Source organism: Aedes aegypti, chromosome 2, assembly GCF_002204515.2.
Source record: "Aedes aegypti strain LVP_AGWG chromosome 2, AaegL5.0 Primary Assembly, whole genome shotgun sequence".
NCBI lineage: Eukaryota > Metazoa > Arthropoda > Insecta > Diptera > Culicidae > Aedes > Aedes aegypti.
Window position 1 is genome coordinate 83,566,838 of NC_035108.1, and position 21,324 is coordinate 83,588,161.

At 36.1% G+C, this 21,324-nt stretch overlaps 1 protein-coding gene across 13 annotated transcripts in view; it reads left to right on the forward strand.

The window, feature by feature from the left end:
- Positions 1-20,564, forward strand: part of LOC5568326 (serine/threonine-protein kinase mig-15) — a 273,939-nt gene extending 253,375 nt beyond the window's left edge. For 11 of the 13 annotated variants that reach the window (XM_021841360.1, XM_021841366.1, XM_021841362.1 and 8 more), the window contains 6 exons: positions 3,625-4,413; positions 16,284-16,439; positions 16,502-16,672; positions 16,743-16,892; positions 16,968-17,177; positions 17,242-20,564. In XM_021841360.1, coding sequence (XP_021697052.1) covers positions 3,625-4,413; positions 16,284-16,439; positions 16,502-16,672; positions 16,743-16,892; positions 16,968-17,177; positions 17,242-17,415 — 1,650 coding nt within the window. In that variant the 3' untranslated portion in view covers positions 17,416-20,564. The remainder of the gene's footprint in view (positions 1-3,624; positions 4,414-16,283; positions 16,440-16,501; positions 16,673-16,742; positions 16,893-16,967; positions 17,178-17,241) is intronic. The other 2 variants (XM_021841369.1, XM_021841372.1) reach the window with 1 other exon arrangement.
- Positions 20,565-21,324: the final 760 nt, after the last annotated feature.

Consider the following 21,324-nt stretch of genomic DNA (forward strand, 5'->3'; position numbering starts at 1 on the left):
CAAAGCTTAATATTAAATTCAAAAGGATTCAACAGATAACATTTTGAAACATATGATGTTGCAATAATGATGAATGCCAGAAACTTTCTTGGATATAGAATGTCCGGATAAGAAAAGGGCGTTTTTTGGAAGTGGTACTAAGAGAAAAGTAGCATTATCCTGTATGAGGCAAAATTGTTGAATTCTTGAAACAACTTTTGCTCTCGTAATTTTAAATTTCAATTGAAATAGGATCATTTCATGTACAATTTAAAAAAATCGTTGTTTCAACTAGTGTCTTTGTTCTTTTTGGCTGACTTTCCTTTATGAAAGGGTTGAAAGCTTTTGAGAAAAACGGCTTTGAAGTATGTCAACTATTTTTCACGCCATACAAATTACATAAAAGCCAAGAACCATCAAATCTTCTATTTTTGGAGAATCACACCTTGAATTATGTGAAAGACCGATAAAAATATAGCGAAAGCTCTGTTCAGAATTCTGTCCTAGATTTTTTGATAATCTTGCCCAATTTTATGTTGGAATGCTGCCCAGAGTTTCGTGGATTCCGATAATGCTAAATTCAGGGTCAGTATTCTACGAAAAAAATATTTTAGGTTTCAGCCTTGGATGTAGTAAGATTGCGTTTTACGAAATTAGTCATGATACAGTATAGTCAATAAAAAAATGTGAAAATTATCATATCATGTTTCATGGAAGTTTTTATAGGAAAAATGTGAAAAACATAAAAGTTTTTCATTATTTGTATTGTTTAATCCGCTTAGACTCTGTTCTCCGCTTTTGACATGATTTTAATCTGTTAATTTCATCTTACTAGAAAGAAGTTGGAAGCATACCTTCAAATTTGATCGTGTAGTCCTCGAGTTCAATATCTTTGTGATGAAAGTTTCTAAAGCATCAACGATTAGGTGAGATTCTTCACAGGATTTGTCTCCAGCATTCGCCCATATCAAATAATAGAATGGGTTCATATCTGGATCATTAAAGACTTAAACATATTTTCGATATAACGGCTCATTTTGGAGAGCCGTGGTTGAAGCTTCACACAAGTGTGATGAGCAGCTCCGTTTTGCTTAAAACCTATGGGCTAGTATTGATAAGTTGCCTATAACCGAAGAAACAAATTTCTTCCTCATAAAACTGTTACAGACCTTCGTATTTATTTTTTATTAAACTTTAACAATAAATGAAGGCATATCAAACCCATAAGACGCAAATGCCCTCAAAACTATGACCCTAGCAAACTATTTTATTGTGGCTATGGAAAACACGTTCTCCAAGAACTCCTCCATCCTCTGATACCAAACAAACTAATATTTTCAACAATAAAGTGTAATTTTCGATCGTGGAATATTTATCACCAGAGTATACGACAATCATACACTGTTTCTAACTTTGAGCGGACAAAACCTTTAATCTTCTAAGTGAGAAAATATGAGAAAAAATGTCCAAGATAACGAAGTTATGTCAGAATATACTACAGTAATCAGAAATTACGTTCATCTACAAAAACAACGAAATTAACGCTTGTGGATGCTAAATTCAAGTTCAAACAATTTTCGCATTTTATTATGGGCCATACTGTACTGCAACCTTTATTTGAATCATACAAATCTTTGTCTCTTCTCAAGTAATTTATGTGAAATTATTTAAACTTCAAACTTCAAAAATATACAAGGAATGAACAATATTCAATGAAATGTTCATTACATATTTTAATAAAAGCCCTTTTAGTAATTGTTTGTTTAAAAACTATTCTAACTAGATTTTTTGTTGGGAATCTGGTGAACTTTCTACGGTAACATTATGAACTTTTCACAGAAATTTTCAACCTACTTTCAAAACTTGTTGGGAAGATAAGACAAAGACTTTCAGTAATTCAAACTCTATCAAAAATTATCAAAGTTTAAATAGTCTAGAAAGCTGACGTCTTTAGCAAAGTCGTTCAGTAGCTCAAGGATTATCATTGTTAGAGGCAGTTAATTCAAAATTTTGCCACCGGGCAGCGCTAGTGAGCATGAAACTTTTGTTTTTCAAATATCTCAGGAGCCTGACCATTTAGTAAAATGGTGTCTTTGTAAAAGTTGTTCAATAAGCCAAAAGATTAGAGATTTTTCCATTAGGCGGCGCTAGTGTGCATGAAACTCTTGTTTTGCAGATATCTTAGAATCCTTACCACTTACAAAAATGGCATCTTCAGCAAAGTTGTTCAATAGCTCAAAGGCTATCATTATTTTAAAATCTCAAATCTCTTTGATTGAATAATGATAGCCCTTTAGCTACTGCACAACTTTGCCGAAGACGCCATCTTTCTATGTGGTCAGGATCCTGAAATATCCGCAAAAGCTAAATTTTCATGGCCCCTAGCGCCGCCTGGTGGAAAAATTTCGAAGCTCTTATCAAGAATAATGATAGTCCTTAAGGCGAAGTAGGCCGTCATTGAATTTGTACGCGTTTGTACGATGATTGTTGCAAAGTCATCTCACGATTCCGTATCAAAGAAAATCAGTTGGTTTTGCACTGACACAGCTGAAAAAGTATTAGCATAATTTATGCATGTTAGCGCGTACAGTGATACTTTTTCAAGTCAATGTAAACTATCAAGACTGAGTTTTATCACTTTGAAATGCAAGCTGAAAAGTCATCATTAATGCCAAAACGAATGACGGGCTACTTAGCCTTAAGGTACTGGACAGGCTCCTGAGATATTTGCAAAAAAAAAGTAAAAATTTCACGCACACTAGTGCCACCTAGCGATCAAATTCCGAATTGAATGAGATAGCGCTCCACCTCCAGAACAACTTTACTAAAGACCCCATATTTTTAAAATTATTTGGATTTTGAAATATATATTTTACCGCATTATAAAGGACCATACTGTAAAAAAAACTATTGAGTATTGTTCTTAAGAAGATTTTTGAGAAATACATTTCGGTTTGGTGTCGATATGCATCTTTGTTTTAAAATGATAGCATATAAATCACAGCTGTTAGACTAGTATGATACAATTCTACCTCTCATACTAATTATATAAGAACATATTGGACATGGTATTCAAGTCTCTGCATTCTCAAAGATAATTTGAGTATTCCCGTTGGCACCATTTCAGCAGTAATTGTGCTACGGTATTTAAATACTCTTGACATAATGATTTGGATTAGTTTTAGATCATCTTTCGGATTACTATGCATCTTACGTTATTAACTTTATTGACTAATTCGTGCAACTTACTTATTTGAAAAAATCATACACAGGTTTCGGTACAAGTATACTTACAATTTAATTAACTTTGAATCGCAACTTCACCCTTGCAGTGTAGAATATCATTGCTTATGTCAACATGGTTTTGGGTAGATGATACCTTCAGCTCGCTTCTCACATCCCGACGCGCATGAATTTCATTAATTACAATTTTCAGCTTGATTTATTTTGCTTGATTTCTACTAATTTTGTTTTCGTTTCGGTTCTCTTCAACTCATCGCCCAATTAAACCAATCCCAAATATTATATCAACTCTAACCGCCGCCGCCAACGAACAACAACAATTACCGCCTACAACACGTACCGCCACTGCGATAAAATCCTTACTGAAAACCCTCAATGCAAATAACTTTCCCCCTATATTAGTACCGAGCAGCCGTCAGTTCCTCCGCCCAATCCACACCATCCAAGTCCTTCATCGCCGTTGCGAGCGGTGGAGTCAACATCAACAACAACAACATCAATATCAATAATTTTAACCATCAACATAGTAGTAGTAACAATGTCAGCCATTACCTTGCGCCTTCCAGTGCTGCTGGAGCGGGAGGAGAAGGAGGGGGAAGACCAGCGGGAAACAACAATTCCTCGCCGCACTCGACGGTGTCGAATTCGTCCTCTTCCTCCCACCATAACAGTCCCAACCATTCAATTAACATTAGAAATCTAAACAACCACAACAAACTTCTACATGGTAGTAGCAATAATAACAATCATATACCTCTCCATTATCAAATGAACCAACCAAATCACCACCACCACCATCACCATCAACTCCAACAACAACACCAACTGTTGCACCATCAACAATCGCAACCCGCCTCGCTGAACTCCATCTCCGGTGCTTCCGGGGCCACTTCCGGTGCTGCTCCTCCGCCGTTGCCCCCGTTTGCCCTGGCCCTGCAACAGAAGCAACGAAGTTTCCTCACGTTCGGGTTCAGTGCCGGATCCGGAGGTTCCGGGGCGGCCCGGCGGGAAAGTCACGTCAACGTGAACGTCACTCCCACGTCGCACGATGCCGCCTCCGATACGCCCGAGATCCGCAAGTACAAGAAACGCTTCAACTCGGAGATCCTCTGCGCGGCGCTGTGGGGCGTCAACCTGCTGATCGGCACCGAGAACGGGCTTATGCTGCTGGATCGGTCCGGACAGGGCAAGGTAAGATTATTATTTTTATTTATTTATTCCAAGGTAAATTTGGCGTAAAGCATAGCCTTTAAAATCGCCATAAAAAGAAAATACACAGTTCAATTATTATTAAACTTCTAAATTCTGACTTTATAAAAAAAACTTTAATTCTTTAGATTTTCTATTACTTATAATGTTACTCTGTACTGGAGAGCCACGCTGAAAGATTCAAAAACATAACATTATAATTATTAATTCTGATATCTTTGGAAAAAAAAAAAAAAATCACGGATCTTCTGGAGGCCCTCTTAGAGGTAATTTTTGTCCATGAACAATCCATAAGATCGATTATGTTCTATAATTATCAATTCTGATATCATAGGAAAAAATCACGGTGGTTTTCACAAAAAGTACCATTTTTACGGATGTTCCGGATGTTCATCTATTACGTTCTTTGATAATAAATTCTGATGGATTCGCGAAAAAACTAAAACTTTCTATGATGATTTTCATGAATTACCATTTTCCCGAGAACCTGGTTTAGAAAAACACAGAAAAATTTGCATCCCCAAGGGGCCGTCCATAAATGACGTACCATTTTTTCGCCCCCTCCCCCTCGTAGCATTTCGTCACAAGTGCTTATACTTCCCCCCTTTATTTTTTTTTTCGTTTATTTCCCTTAGCAATGGGTTAAAACAAAAAAATAAAATTCAGGGATTCAATACAAAGTTTGATAATAATTACTGACTGAAACGTAAGGATAATCTAACAAATAATAGTTCTGTATAAATCAGCACTTAAAAGTGATTTGGAAAGCAGTTTCCTCATTTTATTTTTTATTTACATAATTTTGGTTTCATATAAGCTAAATTGTATTACTTTTGCTATTGTTATCATGAAAAACAAGTTTACAGCAGAAAGTGTAGAACAAAAAGTAAAAATCTTTGATTGGATTGATGAAGCTAACAATATCGGGTTAGGGAACGATATATTTTATAATAGGGGGAGATCCCCCAGTGCCGGACAGCACCCAATACCGGACAAAGTCGAAACATTGAGAAATCATGGTCCAATCAAGAAGGTGTATTAGTAGAAAAGAAAGCTATTATGGAGACTAATGTTTGCGTAGAATAACACATCCTTGAAATATGCATGCCTTTTTAAAAAAGTAGAAAAGTTTGAAAATCTTTAAAAAATTGACGTATCCCCTTAATTTTGAGCCTATTTAGTAATTATTTTGAATATGAAAAAATACTTTGGATCACGCAAGCATGATCGAACATAATCCTAATATGATAGTATGAATGTATTTTGTACCATAATCGAACTAAATATGGACAAATTACAATTTTCGTTAAGCACCTTCTGTCCCTCAGTTTCGGACAGCTTGATTTGTTATATGATATCTTTGTAATTATTGCGTCAGTGTCTCAAAATACTTTCATTTTTCATGGGTTCCGTCTATCATGGTATCAAACATGCAATAAAATTAGTAAGAATTAACATTCAGAACAACATCGTAAAATGTGCTATTTTTCATCATATATGGAAGATGTTTTTGATAGGCATCTAGCAAAATAATAAAAACTCAAATTATACTTGTAAATGATGCAAATGCATTGAATTGGTAATTATAAACCATTCCTATAGTGTACACATTCAATGATGTTCAAATTTTCAGATTTCGAGGCATTTCTAGATCGTGTCCGGTATTGGGTGCCACCTTTCAAGATCGATCAATTTGGTACTTAAATACATCATCAAAATGTAATGTCAAAATTCATGTTTATATTTTCAAATTTATTTTTGTACACTATAAAAATGATAATATTTATCACAAATGGGTAACACGAGCCCATAAAATCAATATTTTTCGAAATATGAATTTAGTGGCTTAAGTGTCCGGTACTGGGGGATCTCCCCCTATATTGAACAGAAATTTCGAGGATTGTTGTTTTATTATTAGTTTTAGGAAATAGATTTCAATGAAAAGGATAAAAAAATGTCTTAATTTGAAATGGATCTTCGTCATTATTATCCAAATTCAAATCCATTTAGCAATCAGTGGCCAGATATAGAAAAGATTACACTTGTAATATTTGGAATGTTTGTACAATTTTGGAAGCCATTAACAAATGGGAAATAAATGTTCCCAAGTCGTTAAAGCATTGATTTTTTATTAATTAATTTTACTTATGATTTGTTTATTTTTTAATTATTGTGTTATCTAGCGATGAAAAATTTAGAATTTTTTGCGACTTGATCGAAAAACTACATTTTTATAAGTATGATATGAAATTATTGCGGATTCTGGCTCAATTATCAACGCAGAATAAGAATATGTAAAAACTGGATACCCCTAAACAAGCCAATTTAGACACGAATACAATATAATATTCATATATATTTATTTGAAGCTTTAAAGAATCTGTTTGATTGCATTTATTAAAAATTTATTAAATTTTGTCATATGAATGTTCTGAAGCATTCATTTTATAAACCAAGTTTATATCAAAAAAAGTTTGATAGAAAAAATTGTGTGTCATTTTTTTCAGCGTTTTTTCAACGACTTGATTCAAAATGCTACGTCCTCCGCCTCGTCACACATCGTCACAAATTTGTGTGACATTTTCCCTAAACAGCTACACCATTTATGGACGACCCCCAAGAAGCAGAGCGTCACCAACTCTGAACTTAGTACAACTATTCCCTTCACAAAAATCCAAAAGTTTCGAAAATCGGTTGGAGCATTGCTGAGAACAAGCATTTTCAAAATTTTAATTTTGATTCGGCACTTAACTGCCCATAACTGCATATTTGTAACATTCAACAAAAGGAGGCATTGAGTAAATGGAATACTAAGTGTGTATTTTATGACAGTATGGGAGGAAACCAAAATTTCTAAAAATTACCAGGAACTCAAAAATGCTTATTTGAGGCTGATATTTTGTACAACCCATATCGCATACTAGGTGAATTGGCAGAAAATAGTTTTGAGAGAAATTTCATTGCTATCACATTTCGAGGCTCATTTATAATCTCAATGTGACTGTTATGCGGTTAAAATTACCAATGTGACAAAACAGCTTGGTATTTTTTTCGAATTTTCTAGAACAATCTCACAGATTTCAGTAAGTTGATCGAAAGTAGTTATCATTTGATGACTCTCCATGGTATTAACTCCATTTTGTCAAAAATGTCGAATGTGACTGTTTTGCAGTTATGGGCAGTTAACGGGTCAAAAATAACAACTATCAAACTGGAGTTCAATATCTAATTACGAAAGATTTTAACAGGATTCCAATTAGCAATGCTTCAAAGAAAAAAAGTTTGTCCATCGTAAGTTGAAACTCTTTTTTCTATTTTTGAGGCCATAAACTAAACCCCTCTACTAGCAGCTTCAATTTTTATAGCAAAAAATATTTAAACCGCGATAACTTTTATGTTTCTCGAAATTTTTGCACAATTTTTTCACAAGTTCTCAGAAAAACTCTTCTAGTTTTAGAATCTGTGTCAATATTGATCATTGATCATCTAAATTCGGAAATATTCCAAAATGAGTTGGGGAACCGACGCATAGCCATTACGGACAGTTACAGAATTTTTATCGTATTCGGATATTCACCTTTCGGAACAATGCATTAATAAGAGTATGTTGTGAAAAAATGAAGCAATTGGGTGCAGCCGTCTTTGAGTAATGAGCATTTTGCATTTTTTTGGTTTCTGGTACCAGGCTGGCCAAATAAAAATCTTGAAAACTTAAAAATCATCATATCGAAATTTTCAAACAACTCAAACTCAAAAACTTCAAATAACTAAATTCAACAAAGACAAAATGGCTGCCAAAGATATTTTGTATTGAGAGTATCAGTCTTCCAAGAAACATCGGAATATCTTCAAAACCAGATCACCATTGATTTATATTGACACAAATTCTTAAACAAGAAGAGTTTTTTGGGAATTTGTAAAAAAATGGTGCAAAAATATTGAAAAATGAAAAAGTTATCGCGATCTGAATATTTCTTGCGGTAAAAAATGACGCTACTGGTAGAGGGGTTTATTAGACAGTTCATTTGTTTCAAAGTTGAAACATGTTTAGGGATGGGATACTCGATTTCTTGCACGAAATCGTTTCAATTTTCAGTGGATTAAATTATCAAAAATATAAATGAAACATAGTTAAAATTTCCTCTAAACATCCATTAAACCATTATTTTACGCAACTTACGACCTATAGCACGAAACTGTGAAGTGCTGGAACATTTTTGAGATTAGCACACATGAACAAAAATCGAGACAAGCGAAAGGGCTATTTTTGTTCCGCTAAATAATAGGGTTTCATTGTGTTAACCTTTACAGTACTGGGTGCCGACATCGTAGATTCAAAATTCTCTAAATTCGACATCGTTCGATCGATTCGAATGAAGTTTTCAGGAGACATCACAAATGAGTTATATATTCGATAAACGCATTAAAACTTTTGGATTTCAAATTTGTTGGTGTATTTAGGGTATTTGCAAATGAAAATGAAGATTATTGCTTACAAATGCAAATGTGAAAAAATGCAAAAAAAAGATTTGAGGCATTAATGTGAAAGTGCTTGTTAAATACCAAGCCGAAAAGCAGGCTCTGTTCTGGTTGGGACGTAACGCAAAAACAGAGGAAGGGTATGAGAGGATGTTAATTAATTTATGTGTGAAAAATCATGAAATTCAAGCTGCCTCACGACAATGGCGAAAGAGGTTCTCCAAGTGGCCATTTAGAACCATATCGGAACCTGTTACCAAGAGTTCGAGGAAGTTAGAACCACTTTATAACTCATAACACGACCCTGAATCAATTCTAGTGAGAAATCTTGAATTTTGAGTCGTCGAAAGGTATCAGTGTATGATATTCTGGATATGTCCATCTAGTGCCCCTATCGAATCCGATATCTTGTAACCATGTTCCACAGTAGTCTGAAATAGGTGATACAAGTAAATCATTTCTACATTACATCATTATATTTTTAATTAGCTTTCTAACATTTTCCTCATAATTTCCATTTTAAAATACCATAGGTTCTTCTTCTTCTTTCTGGCGTTACGTCCCCACTGGGACAGAGCCTGCTTCTCAGCTTAGTGTTCTTATGAGCACTTCCACATTTATTAACTGAGAGCTTACTATGCCAATGACCATTTTTGCATTTGTATATCGTGTGGCAGGTACGAAGATACTCTATGCCCTGGGAAGTCGAGAAAATTTCCAATCCGAAAAGATCCTCGACCGGTGGGATTCGAACCCACGACTCTCAGCTTGCTGAATAGCTGCGCGTTTACCGCTACGGCTATCTGGGCCCCATAGGTACCTCTACAAATTTGGACCTAAAACCGGTACCATAACAGGTTTCATGGTTTTGAATGCGTGAATCAAACATAGAACCCGTTCATGATTTTTCCTGATACTTTTATCGGAATCCATCCAACGATGGCGAAGTTACAGAATTTAGAAACTTCGATGTCGGCACTCAGTACTGTAAAAACATCAAGACAAGTCCTATACTCATGAAATTGTAAAAAGTAACTAGTATGTTCAACTAGTAATACAGGGTGTCCATCCGGGAGATCCGGGAAAGGCGGGAAAACCCCAGATACCAACTAATCGGGAAATTGTACAATACACCGGGAAAAATTCATTTTTTTTACCACAAAACTCTTCTATTCTTAGAATCTGTGCCAATATTGATCATTGGTCATATTATATTTAGATATTCAATGTTGGACCGACATTCCCCATATAAAAATTCTTTGACCGCCATTTTGTTTTTAGTTATTTTTTCTAAAATTTAAAATGTGGGCTATACAATGTCAGGTTATAAAGAGCTTCTTTGAAAAAATCATGGAAATCGGTTGAGTTGTCTTTAAGAAATTTAAAAATTACAAAATTATGTTTCATGAAGATTTTAAGATCATTATGTGGCCAGATTGGTACCAGAAACAAAAATGTTCATTACTCCAAAACTGTTGCAACTATTTGTTTCACTTTTTCACATCAGACTCTCATTGAACGGTTATGCCAAGCAGCGAATGATCGAATATGAGTAAAATTCTGTAGCCTGAGATATTTGCGTGAGTTATGGAAAAATGTCGTTACCCCAAGAAATTTCGGAACATCTTCGGAATCATTTTTTTTTTTCTATCTTTATTAACGAGATTTTTAGCCCTGGGCTAGTTCATCTCAGGACCAATGGCTTTACTTCCCTTCCGAAGGAAGTCGTCACTGCAATTTTTAGTGACTATTTCGGGGATGGGATTCGATCCCAGGTCCTCTGCGTGAGAATTTTCGGAATCAGATGACCAACGATCAATATCGACACTGATTCCTAGAATAGAAGAGTATTTTTAGGGCTTGTGAAAAACTGATGCAAAAACATCGAAAAACAAAAAAGTTATCGCTGTTTGTATATTTTTTTGTGGTGAAAAAGTTATGCTGCCGGTAGAGGAGTTTATCAAGAACACCGGTTTATCATCAAGAAAACTTGCACTTTGCATCATGACTTACTTTGATGAATGGCATGAGAAATAGTTAACAATTTCTAATATTTGTTTTTATTTTTGCAAAATCCTGTAGAAAAACCATTGAATTATCGAAAAGATCTCACAATTTCCAACGATTTGGACGACAAGATATTAATCAGATGCCTAGAAGATCGTATGGAACCTTTCAATTTTTTTAGAAGGGTGCTTGAGGATTCCCGACAAGCTTCTTATGAAGATGCTTGATAGCAAATTTCTGATGATATCTTTGTATGAAAATTCCAACGAGAGTCAAGACAAAACCTGAAATTTACTACATACAATGTAATCAGTAGATTGGCGATATTTTTTTTTCAGTGGATTCTATAAATGATACTTTATCTGTGTTTTCTTGAAGCATCAGATTTCTAGCCGTCGGAGATCTAAGTAGTTGATGAAAATCTTGGACAGATTCATTAAAAACTCTTGTTTGACAGATTCCTGGAGTTATTGATACTAGTTTTTATGTATTTACGAGATTCTTGGTGTCATTTTGCATTGATTATTACAAATTTACAGTGAATTATTCTAACAATTACCAGGAAATTTCTTGTGAGATCTATAATTAGAAATTCATGACAAATTCTTGAACGGGTTTTTTCAGGTATTCTGCATTTCTTTTTTTTTTGTATTGTCCTTGAACAAATTCTTGGCAAGAGTATTGTTTGATCCTTCGACCTTGACGCTTGCTCCTGCGGGGGCGGGCGATGAGGGCAGGATCAAACATGTCGCGCGTTGGTAGTTAGGAATGAAAAAGTGCGCGGTCCGTCAGTAGTGTTTGATCTTTCGACCTTGACGCTTGCTCCTGCGGGGCCGGGCGATGAGGGCAAGATCTAGAGTCGCGCGCCTATTTTCTCTGAGTGCTATTGCCGAGCAAACGAGTGGAACTGAAAGTGGATTGTTGCTGCTCAGTCAAGGATAACGGATCAATTGGTGAGCTCGTTTCATGCTACTATTTCTAATCTATAAGATATGTATGACTGCACATTTAATCGTAAATATGATTTTTCAACAAACTATGAATGGTTCGTCACTGTGAGTGTCGACATAAACTCTGATCCATGAATTATTTATGTTTAACCATTGATATGTGTAGTCAGTCTAAGCTAAGCTAAGCTGTCCTTGAACAAATTCTTGGCAAGATTTTGAATATATATTTTTTATATCATATTATGTCAAATTTGATGGCAAGCGTCATATGAGAACAATCCTCTTTTTTTTGACGTGATCTCCGATAAAAAAAATTCAAAGGTATTCTTGGAATCGGTTATCTAGTAAACTTTACCTTACATGTAATCAATGTTAAAATTGAAATGCATAGTGCAGATTTTTTTCATATAATTTCAATTTCTCTGAATTTCTTATGAATTCTTGGGCACCTTACAAATCTCCTCATGGCAACCCCGGTAACTTCACCCACTCGCTGAAAAAAAATATTTGAACTGCTTCAAATTCCTTTGAAAATCAATGTTTTGAAAGTCAAATCAAATATTAAAACACTCTATCGAACATCAGAAAAATATTTAGTCGCAAGATCATGATGTCCTCTTGTTTTGCATTTTGGGCATACGGGAAAAATCCGGGAAATGCCAAACTGATTTTGAATGGACACCATGGTAATAAGTATAGGCGTAGCTAGGGCAGGAAACGCTGTATTGAGTGACCGTTGGCATCACCTCATTCAGAAATATCGGAGTTTTCCCTCCCATAGGCGATAGATTTTTTGTGAACAGAAATTATACTTGTTTTTGAGATTGTCTCCAGCTTTTATATAGCTTTTATATCTATAAAATATTTGCGTCATGGTAGATTGTCTGCAGTATGTTTCGAATTTACAAAACTATCGGCCTTCTGTCAAAGATCTTACTAGAAACCATTCGAAAGTCATCAACTGTCCACATTATATCTGGTAAAATTCTAAGAATTTATATTTTTCTCAATATTTTTCTTCAGATTGTTCAAGAATGTTCATTAATAATTACTCGAGGATTCTTTCCAAAAATCGTTATAAGAGTACTTCGAATATCTCCAGCGAGTCCTCCTCAATAGGGAGATCGCAGTAGGCAGCGCGCGCGAACGGATATGTTGAAAATTGATCTGTCACGTTTTTTTCGTCTCCGCAAATTATTAGAATATTTCGAGAACTTCCACTTATTTTCCTACTAGAATTCTAACAGCATTTACACCAAACTGAATTCTTTCAGAGCAATTCTACCGGTAACTGCTAATGTTATCAAAGGATTCCTACAGGAATCATCTCAGAAATTTTTCAAGTATTCGACCAGTAATTTAACTAAGAACTTATTCATGCATTGCCCTCCGAAGAAGTATGCAGAAAAGCTGAAGCAGATGGTTGGACTTTGTTTAGGATTTTTTTATATGTAAACCTAATTTTGGTCTCAATGTCAAGTTGTCTTGTGAACCGATGCAACCTCTTAAGGCTGCCTTGAACTTGATTGGGAATTCATCTGCGAATCCCAAATTAAATTATTACAAAAAATACTCCTAAATTACTAATACGAAAAAGAAGCTTCCAGATACAAAAACTAAATTTTACAATGGGAAGATAAATTGTTCTTGACTAATGTTTTTAACCTTTCAGCTGTCGCGCGAATTTTTCTACTTTGTACAACACCCATGGTTTTGCGAATATCCCTGGAGCCTGACCACTCATAAAGATGATGTCTTTGGCAAAATTGTTCAGTAACTCAAGGGCTATCATTGTTCGAGCTAGTTGATTCAAATTTTTGCCACCAGGTGGTGCTGGTGAGCATACAACATTTGTTTTGCAGATCACTCTGATCACTTAGAAAGATGGCGTTTTCGGCAGACTTGTTCAGTAGCTCAATTGCTCTCTTTGTTTAATCCTTGAAGTTCGAGATTTGGTAAAATAATGATAGTCCCTGAGCTTCTGAACAACTTTGCCAAAGATGCCATCTGTCTAAAAAGCCAGGATCCCGCATCCTCAAAACAAAAAAAAATATGCTAACTAGCGCCACCTGGTGGCAAAATATCATATTTCTTGGTTCAAACAATGATAGCCCTTGAGCTACTGAACTACTTTGCCTCTTTCTAAGTGGTCAGGCTCCTGAGATATCTGCAAAACTAAAGTTTCATGCTCACCAGCGCCGTCTAGTGGCAAAATTTTTAATCAACTAGCTCGAACAATGATAGTCCTTAACTTACTGAACAACTTTGGCGAAAACGGCATCCTTCTAAATAGTCAGGATCCTGAAGTATTTGCTAAACAGAAGTAAAACTTCCATGCTTAGTAGTGCACCCTAGCGGTCAAATTCCGACCGATTAATTTAATTTAATTTAATTAATTTAATTAATTGAGATTAAATCAGATAGCGCTTCACCTCAAGAACAACTTTACTGAAGACCCTAAGTTTCTAAATTATTTGGATTTTAGGATATACCGATTGCAAACTGTGGTCTACTCGAACTGTTCATTATTAGGAAAAGTATCACTATATGCGCTGACATGCAGAAAGTATGCTGATATTTTTTTCAGATGCCTCAGTGCAATACCTACTGATTTTAATAAATTCGAAACTATGACATAATTTAGCAACAATCATCAACGTCGCGTACAAGTTTCAATGTCGGCCTACTTCACCTCAAGGCTAAGTAGCCCGTCAATCGTTTTGGCAGCCATGCTGACAATGCAGCTCGCAATTTTAATGTAATGAAACTCAGTTCTCTCTATCTTTATTTATTCAGTAAAGTATCACAATATGTGCCTATATGCAGAAAATATGCTGATACTTTTTCAGCTACGTCAATTCAGAACCAACTGAGTTTCATTAATCGAAATCGTGAAGTTATTTAGCAAAAATCATGAATGACGAGCGCAAATCTCGCTGACGGCCTACTTCGCCCTAATTGAATCGAATAATCATATTTCAGACATGGAAATTGTATCTATTACGCTATCATAAAAAAACATGGACATGCAGTTTGATCTTGTACATTTCAATGACAAATACAGAGATGACCACTAGGGCGATTCAAAAATTAAAAAGGTTTGAAAATCGAATCTCCCACATCTTCCTTACCATCTTTACCATAAAAATAGTGTTCTGTGAAATTTTCAGCTTTTTCGGTGGTGATTTGAAGGTGGCCCAAAGACAATGTAGGTTTATATGGAAATTATATTATGGAGACATTTTGAAAAAAGTTTAAAACACGTTAGTATGTACTGTAATGCAAGTACAAGCTTACAATCCCATAGTGAACACTCATTATTCAAACCTTAATGAAGGATGTTGCTGATGAAACAAATGCTTTTTGAGCTTTTGGATTTTTTATAAATACTTGCAGGGCTATACTGCCGTGAATCACAGGTCAGTCCCATCTGTAAAAAGTAGCCATTGGAAAAATGGGCTGTGAAGTTTTCAAACTCAAAAAATTTAAGAGGATTGGAACATGTTTCAATCTTTATGAAACTTCCACAACTTGCTTTTCACTACGATATCTTTCAGAGAAAAAAAATAAAGATGCTCAAAACAAGTTACATGTTTGTGTTTCACGGTCCGAAATCTTGTAGTTGAACTGATATGCGATTACTTTTCATTATGGGACAATTTGCCTTGGCATTTTTTTCACAATTTTTCCGAACTAATCATATTGTTTCATTAGTGCAGATGAAAGAGCATTTGAAAAGATGTTGATAACTGAGCTCAACTCAATTTTGACGAAAATGCAGATGGGACTGACTTGCGATTCAAGGCAGTATAATCCCTTATGAAGCTAAATAATAGCAAACAAACTCAAGAAGATCTCTTCTACTATCCGTGGATTGAATTGCTCTCTTCAGCAAGTTTCTTTATTATGGTTCGAAGAATGAGTTGGGATGATAAGTTTGTACTTACATTCCACTATTAACGTATTTGGAACGTTTGGTTGTGTTCATAGTAATTTCCATATAATCCAACATTGTGTTTGGCCACCTAGAGAGCTAAAAATTTCACAGAACTCTATTTTTATGGTAAGGATGGTAATGAAGATATGGGAGAGTGGATTTTCAAACATTTTTGAATTGTGAACCGCCCTAATGACCACTTTCTAAGAAAAAGGTGAAAACAGCCTTGGGAGCTATTACCTCCGACCCGATTGCTCATTGTTGTGTGTGTTACTACAGCAGTAGCAAACACCTTACAGTTTCCTCAATCCAGTACAGAGTAATAGTGTTAAATTGGAAAATTAAATTCAATTTCATTGACAAAATACTTGTTATAACATTCTAATCATCGATGCAATTCCAAACTCTGTTAAAAATGAAAACAACAGATTGTAGGACTCTCAATGAACTAAAACTGAATCGTTCCGTACTCACCGTAGGTCTACCAGCTGATATCGCGAAGGCGATTCCAGCAGATGGAGGTGCTAGAGGGACAAAACATTCTGGTGACCATATCCGGCAAAAAGAATCGAGTGCGTGTTTACTACCTGTCATGGCTCAAGTCCAAAATCCTTCGGACCGATGGAATGGGAGATGTAAGTCTTTGTATTAACCACCATCGAGCCTTCCATAATCATTTGAATCTTTCCATTCGCAGCAACAAGTCGAACGCCGCAACGGATGGATCAACGTGGGTGACCTGCAGGGGGCAGTCCACTTCAAGATCGTCAAGTACGAACGGATCAAGTTCTTGGTCATCGCGCTCAAGGATTCGATCGAAATCTACGCGTGGGCGCCCAAGCCCTACCACAAGTTCATGGCATTTAAGGTGAGTTGAACGATGGCATAGATGACGAACCATCCTGTTCACATATGTACGATTGATTTTGACATTGCAGAGTTTCGCTGAACTTATGCACCGCCCACTGCTCGTTGACCTGACCGTCGAGGAGCAAACGCGACTGAAGGTGATCTACGGTTCGGCGGAAGGCTTCCACGCGGTTGATCTCGACTCGGCCATCGTCTACGACATCTATCTTCCTAAACATGTAAGTAGAGCATTCGTTATTCATTCAACTCAGAAACACATTTAACTGACTGACTTTTGCACTCTCTCCTTGTAGACTCAGGGTCCAATTTCACCGCACTGCATCGTCACGCTGCCAAACTCCAACGGAATGCAGCTGCTGCTGTGCTACGACAACGAAGGCGTCTACGTCAACACCATGGGTCGGGTATCGAAGAACATTGTCCTGCAATGGGGCGAAATGCCGACTTCGGTCGCGTACATCGGTACCGGTCAGATCATGGGCTGGGGCAACAAGGCAATCGAGGTACGGTGTCGGGTTGGGTGGTTTAGGGCTGGAAAGTTTCTTCAACAGGTTGTCTCCTTTTCAGATCCGTTCGGTCGAAACCGGTCACCTTGACGGGGTGTTCATGCACAAGAAAGCCCAACGCCTCAAGTTCCTCTGCGAGCGGAACGACAAGGTGTTCTTCAGTAGTGCCAAAGGTGGGTCGTCCTGTCAGATCTACTTCATGACGCTGAACAAGCCCGGTATGGCCAACTGGTAAAAAAAAGTCGGGAACTACACCGCGGAAAACCCCTACAATCCACAAGCACGGGGAGTTTCCAGATTTTAGGCATTAGGATGAGTGCACTGTGAAGCGGCGAGGAGCGTGCGAAAGTGTGAAAGAGAACGAGAGCTTGCGATGGTGTGCGCTAGATGGCGGAAGCATTATTACTCCTACTATTATGCAACACACAGACACAGACGGATACCCTGTTAGTTAAGGTAAGAATTGCGTTTCTGAACAAATTTCGCAAACAAAAAGCTACAAATCAAGTTAGATCGAATAATTTAGAAACCGTAAAATCGGAAAATCTGCGCCGGATTGATGTGAATCGTGTTTAGTAAAGCAAGTATACAGTCGTATATATTAATTATACTGTTTAAGAGAGAAAAAGTAAATCCGCACACGAGTAAACGATAATTATATTACCGTTGCCCAGAACCGGAAAACAGCAGTCTCTTTTTTAGTGTCCCCTAGCTTTCTCTCCACTCGCCAGTTCGTTTTGCGGGGGCATTTTGCAATTGTTAGATAGCTTGGTGCGGTTTTGCCTTCTTAGCATTGTGCTGTGTAAATATAAATTTATAAACATCCTTTAGCTATTCTATTCGCAACGACACCGAACCCGACACAACTGTTTGCGTGACGTCAAAATTCAGGAACAAACTAAAACGTCGAACAAATCATGTGATTATTTATTTGGAATTAATTGCTGTTTTGGGATTCGCAGATCCTGGGCAAATGAGTTTTAATAAATGGAAAAAAAAATCCGCTTTACTCGGCAAATCTAATCCAAATCTGACTCCGCAGAATTTTAAAACGACTACAATTCTAGATGGGCAGTCAGTGGACAACTACAATTAGTATTCGCGGTTTTTGGAATATCATCAGTCGACAGTTTAGTTGACGCCTTGACACAGATTATATTATATTTTTGTTTGTTTTTTTTTATACATAGAAATGCTTATTTTTATACAATCGCCCATACTTTATGCATCAGAATTATATTTTTTATTGATTGTTTCCTATTTTTACGATTGAACAAAATACGCTCTACTATTATATACTTTCTCGCTTATAATCGTGCTGTATAAATGAGATAAGCTGAATAATTTAATTATGTATTTGGTGTATACCTCCCTTAATCGCTTGCCCATACGATCGCAGCAATCAAGGTTAAGCATTTTAATGGATTTTTTCTCTTTGGAATCAAGCCAATTGGTCGTTACGGGTGTTCCGAGTAGACTTTGCATGAACTTCGGTGAAATATCCATCCGCATTCGCCTTAAGTTTGGTCATTATGTGAAATGACCCACATTTCCTCGAAAATGACCCCTCGGTCCCTAGCAACGAATCAAACGAAGGACGAATGTAAGTTTTCGTACTATAGAGACAGTCATACATTTAAAATAAATTGACATTTCTGTTGAAAGTCTTTCCTGTTTTTTATTCTGTTCAATAACGGTTGAGCTGTTTCACCGAATGATCTCCCGAACGGAATCAGACGAACGAAACGACTCACTCCCGTTTCTAATAAGTGCCATTTTCTACTACTTTTACCTATACCTTTTTTCCTGTGTGCAATAATCTACTCAGTAATCAGCAAAACACCCATTTCAATCCGATCCCTATGTTGGTGCGATCCCAGATTGAAACGTAAAAATCGTCGTCAACTTTTGCGCCTAGGTCAATCTTACAGTGAATAACAATAAAAACAAAAGTCTGATCTTTAACTATATCTTTAAATTCTATCCTACCACAACGTGGCCGTTTGCCGGATTGCCGTTTGGTCGACACGAATTATGCCAGATGGCTTAACCATTTGTCTCGACAGAACGTGCGTCCAGGCGGCCATTTTCAATTTTAAATCCAAAATCTCTTGCTTTAGAGAGAATGAGGAATCGAGTTACACCCACAATAGAGAATGCAATTCCAAATGCAAGTTTAGAAAAAAAAAATCAAACATTAACGATACAGTGAAGTGCACATTTAGTAAAACAAAACAGCAAAGTAAAGTTGAATTAGCAGATAACGACTCAACAATAGGTAACTTAATAAGACGATACAAGTTAGATACAATTTTTAAACAGATCAAATCAATCAAGGACAACACCCGTGGGAAAGAATAAAATAGGACTAAAACAAACGAAAGAGTAGTGAGAGAAAACAGTTTTTATGGGTTCAATCGCCATACCGAAAAATAGGGAGAAAGGATCGTGTAATGAAATGCCTTCAACCAACATTAAACAAAAAGAGACACAAACAAAAAAAAACATAAACAGTGATAGGAAAAAAATAATAATCAACCATAATCGCAGCATCGCTAATATAATGTTTTATTTTAATCCAGTTTTCAAATACCCATTTCGTTAAAAATAATTTTACCTACATGTGCTAAACACAACGCATTTTGACGTTTATGTCGCCATTTCTAATAAATCCCTGTCTACGAATCAAATGAATACACCCATACCCATACACGCACTCACTAAAACACACTGAAATATTAGTATTCTAAGAAACAAACAAAAACACCCATGCGCAGGTTTATCTTCCCCATATCTTTATTATTGTAGAATTCACTGAAAATCACACATCCTCATTAGAAAAACACTAAAAATCACACTCGTACACGAACATTTTCAAAATTTTGGTTGTATGTGAGATATGAATATGAAAAGAATTCAAGTTTAAACACACACAAACGAACGCATCTCACTTAACCAACCAAACAAAACGTATTCATTCTAGTTCACTCTATCATTGATCGAAAACATTTACAAAAAAAAACATACTAATAGAAGAAGAATAAAAACAAGCAGAGAAAAATACAAACAACACTTTTTAAAACGATCAATAAACAGAAAACAAAAGAATAAATATTAAACAAAGAGGGCAAATAAACGAATTGAACATTGTTGAAAAGAGACGTGGGAAGCTTAGAGGGCAAGAACAGAAGCATAACAACATCGACCGAAACTTACGCGTTCATCTTATTTGGTGCGCCGACCATTTGCTCGGAAGCATAAAACAACTTGAGTAGTGGAAGCAAATGTCGAACACAGCGCGCGCAGTACACAGCAGGAAATTTTGCAAACATAAACAGATGTGAGAGGATTATAAGAAAGAGAGAAAGAGAAAGCAAAAAAAAACAATATGATGCAGGAATAGAGAAAGAAGAAATGAAAGGAAAGCAGAACACATTAGACATTAATAGGAATATTTATAATAAAAAATTGATAAAAAGAAATTTTCTGGGTGGAGGTGATTTGATCCGAAAAATCCTAACATGGAATCCAATCCCCGGAATGAGTTTTATTCTTGGGTTTCAATAGATATTTTTGAGTTTGTTGGGCTACTGTGTTGTTAGGTTTGCTACATACAATATTCGAATTAACACCACGACTTTTCATTAAATAAATATGAGTGAACCTAGATCCACGAAGACACAGAGCTGATTTTTACATCTTTTTAAATTTTCGGAAAATCATTCGCGAAGTAAACAATTTGACTGGATCTGCTAAAAATCGTGCCCTGACTTATTCATCAACAACAAAAGGTAAGAAAGTTTGTCACTTTGGTCGTAAGAATGCCAGTTTTTTTAACATCTGTTTACAATAAGCGAAAAGTTTTTATTCATGGTGCTGCCAGTTTTAATAATTTGTTTGATATATTACTCCGAGAATTCTTCCAGGGATTCTTTTAAAGATTCGTCCGTTCAAGTTGTTAGATATTGATCCTACAATTATCGCATAAGCTCCTCCAGAAATGTTCCAAGAAGTTCCTTTGAGTGAAGCTCCTACACGAATTCTTTAGAACAATTTTCAAAAAAGAATCTCAGATTTCTCTATGGAGCAATTCTCGCTGAAACCAGGCCGCCATCGGCACCCATCGTTAAAATTCCAATTTTAT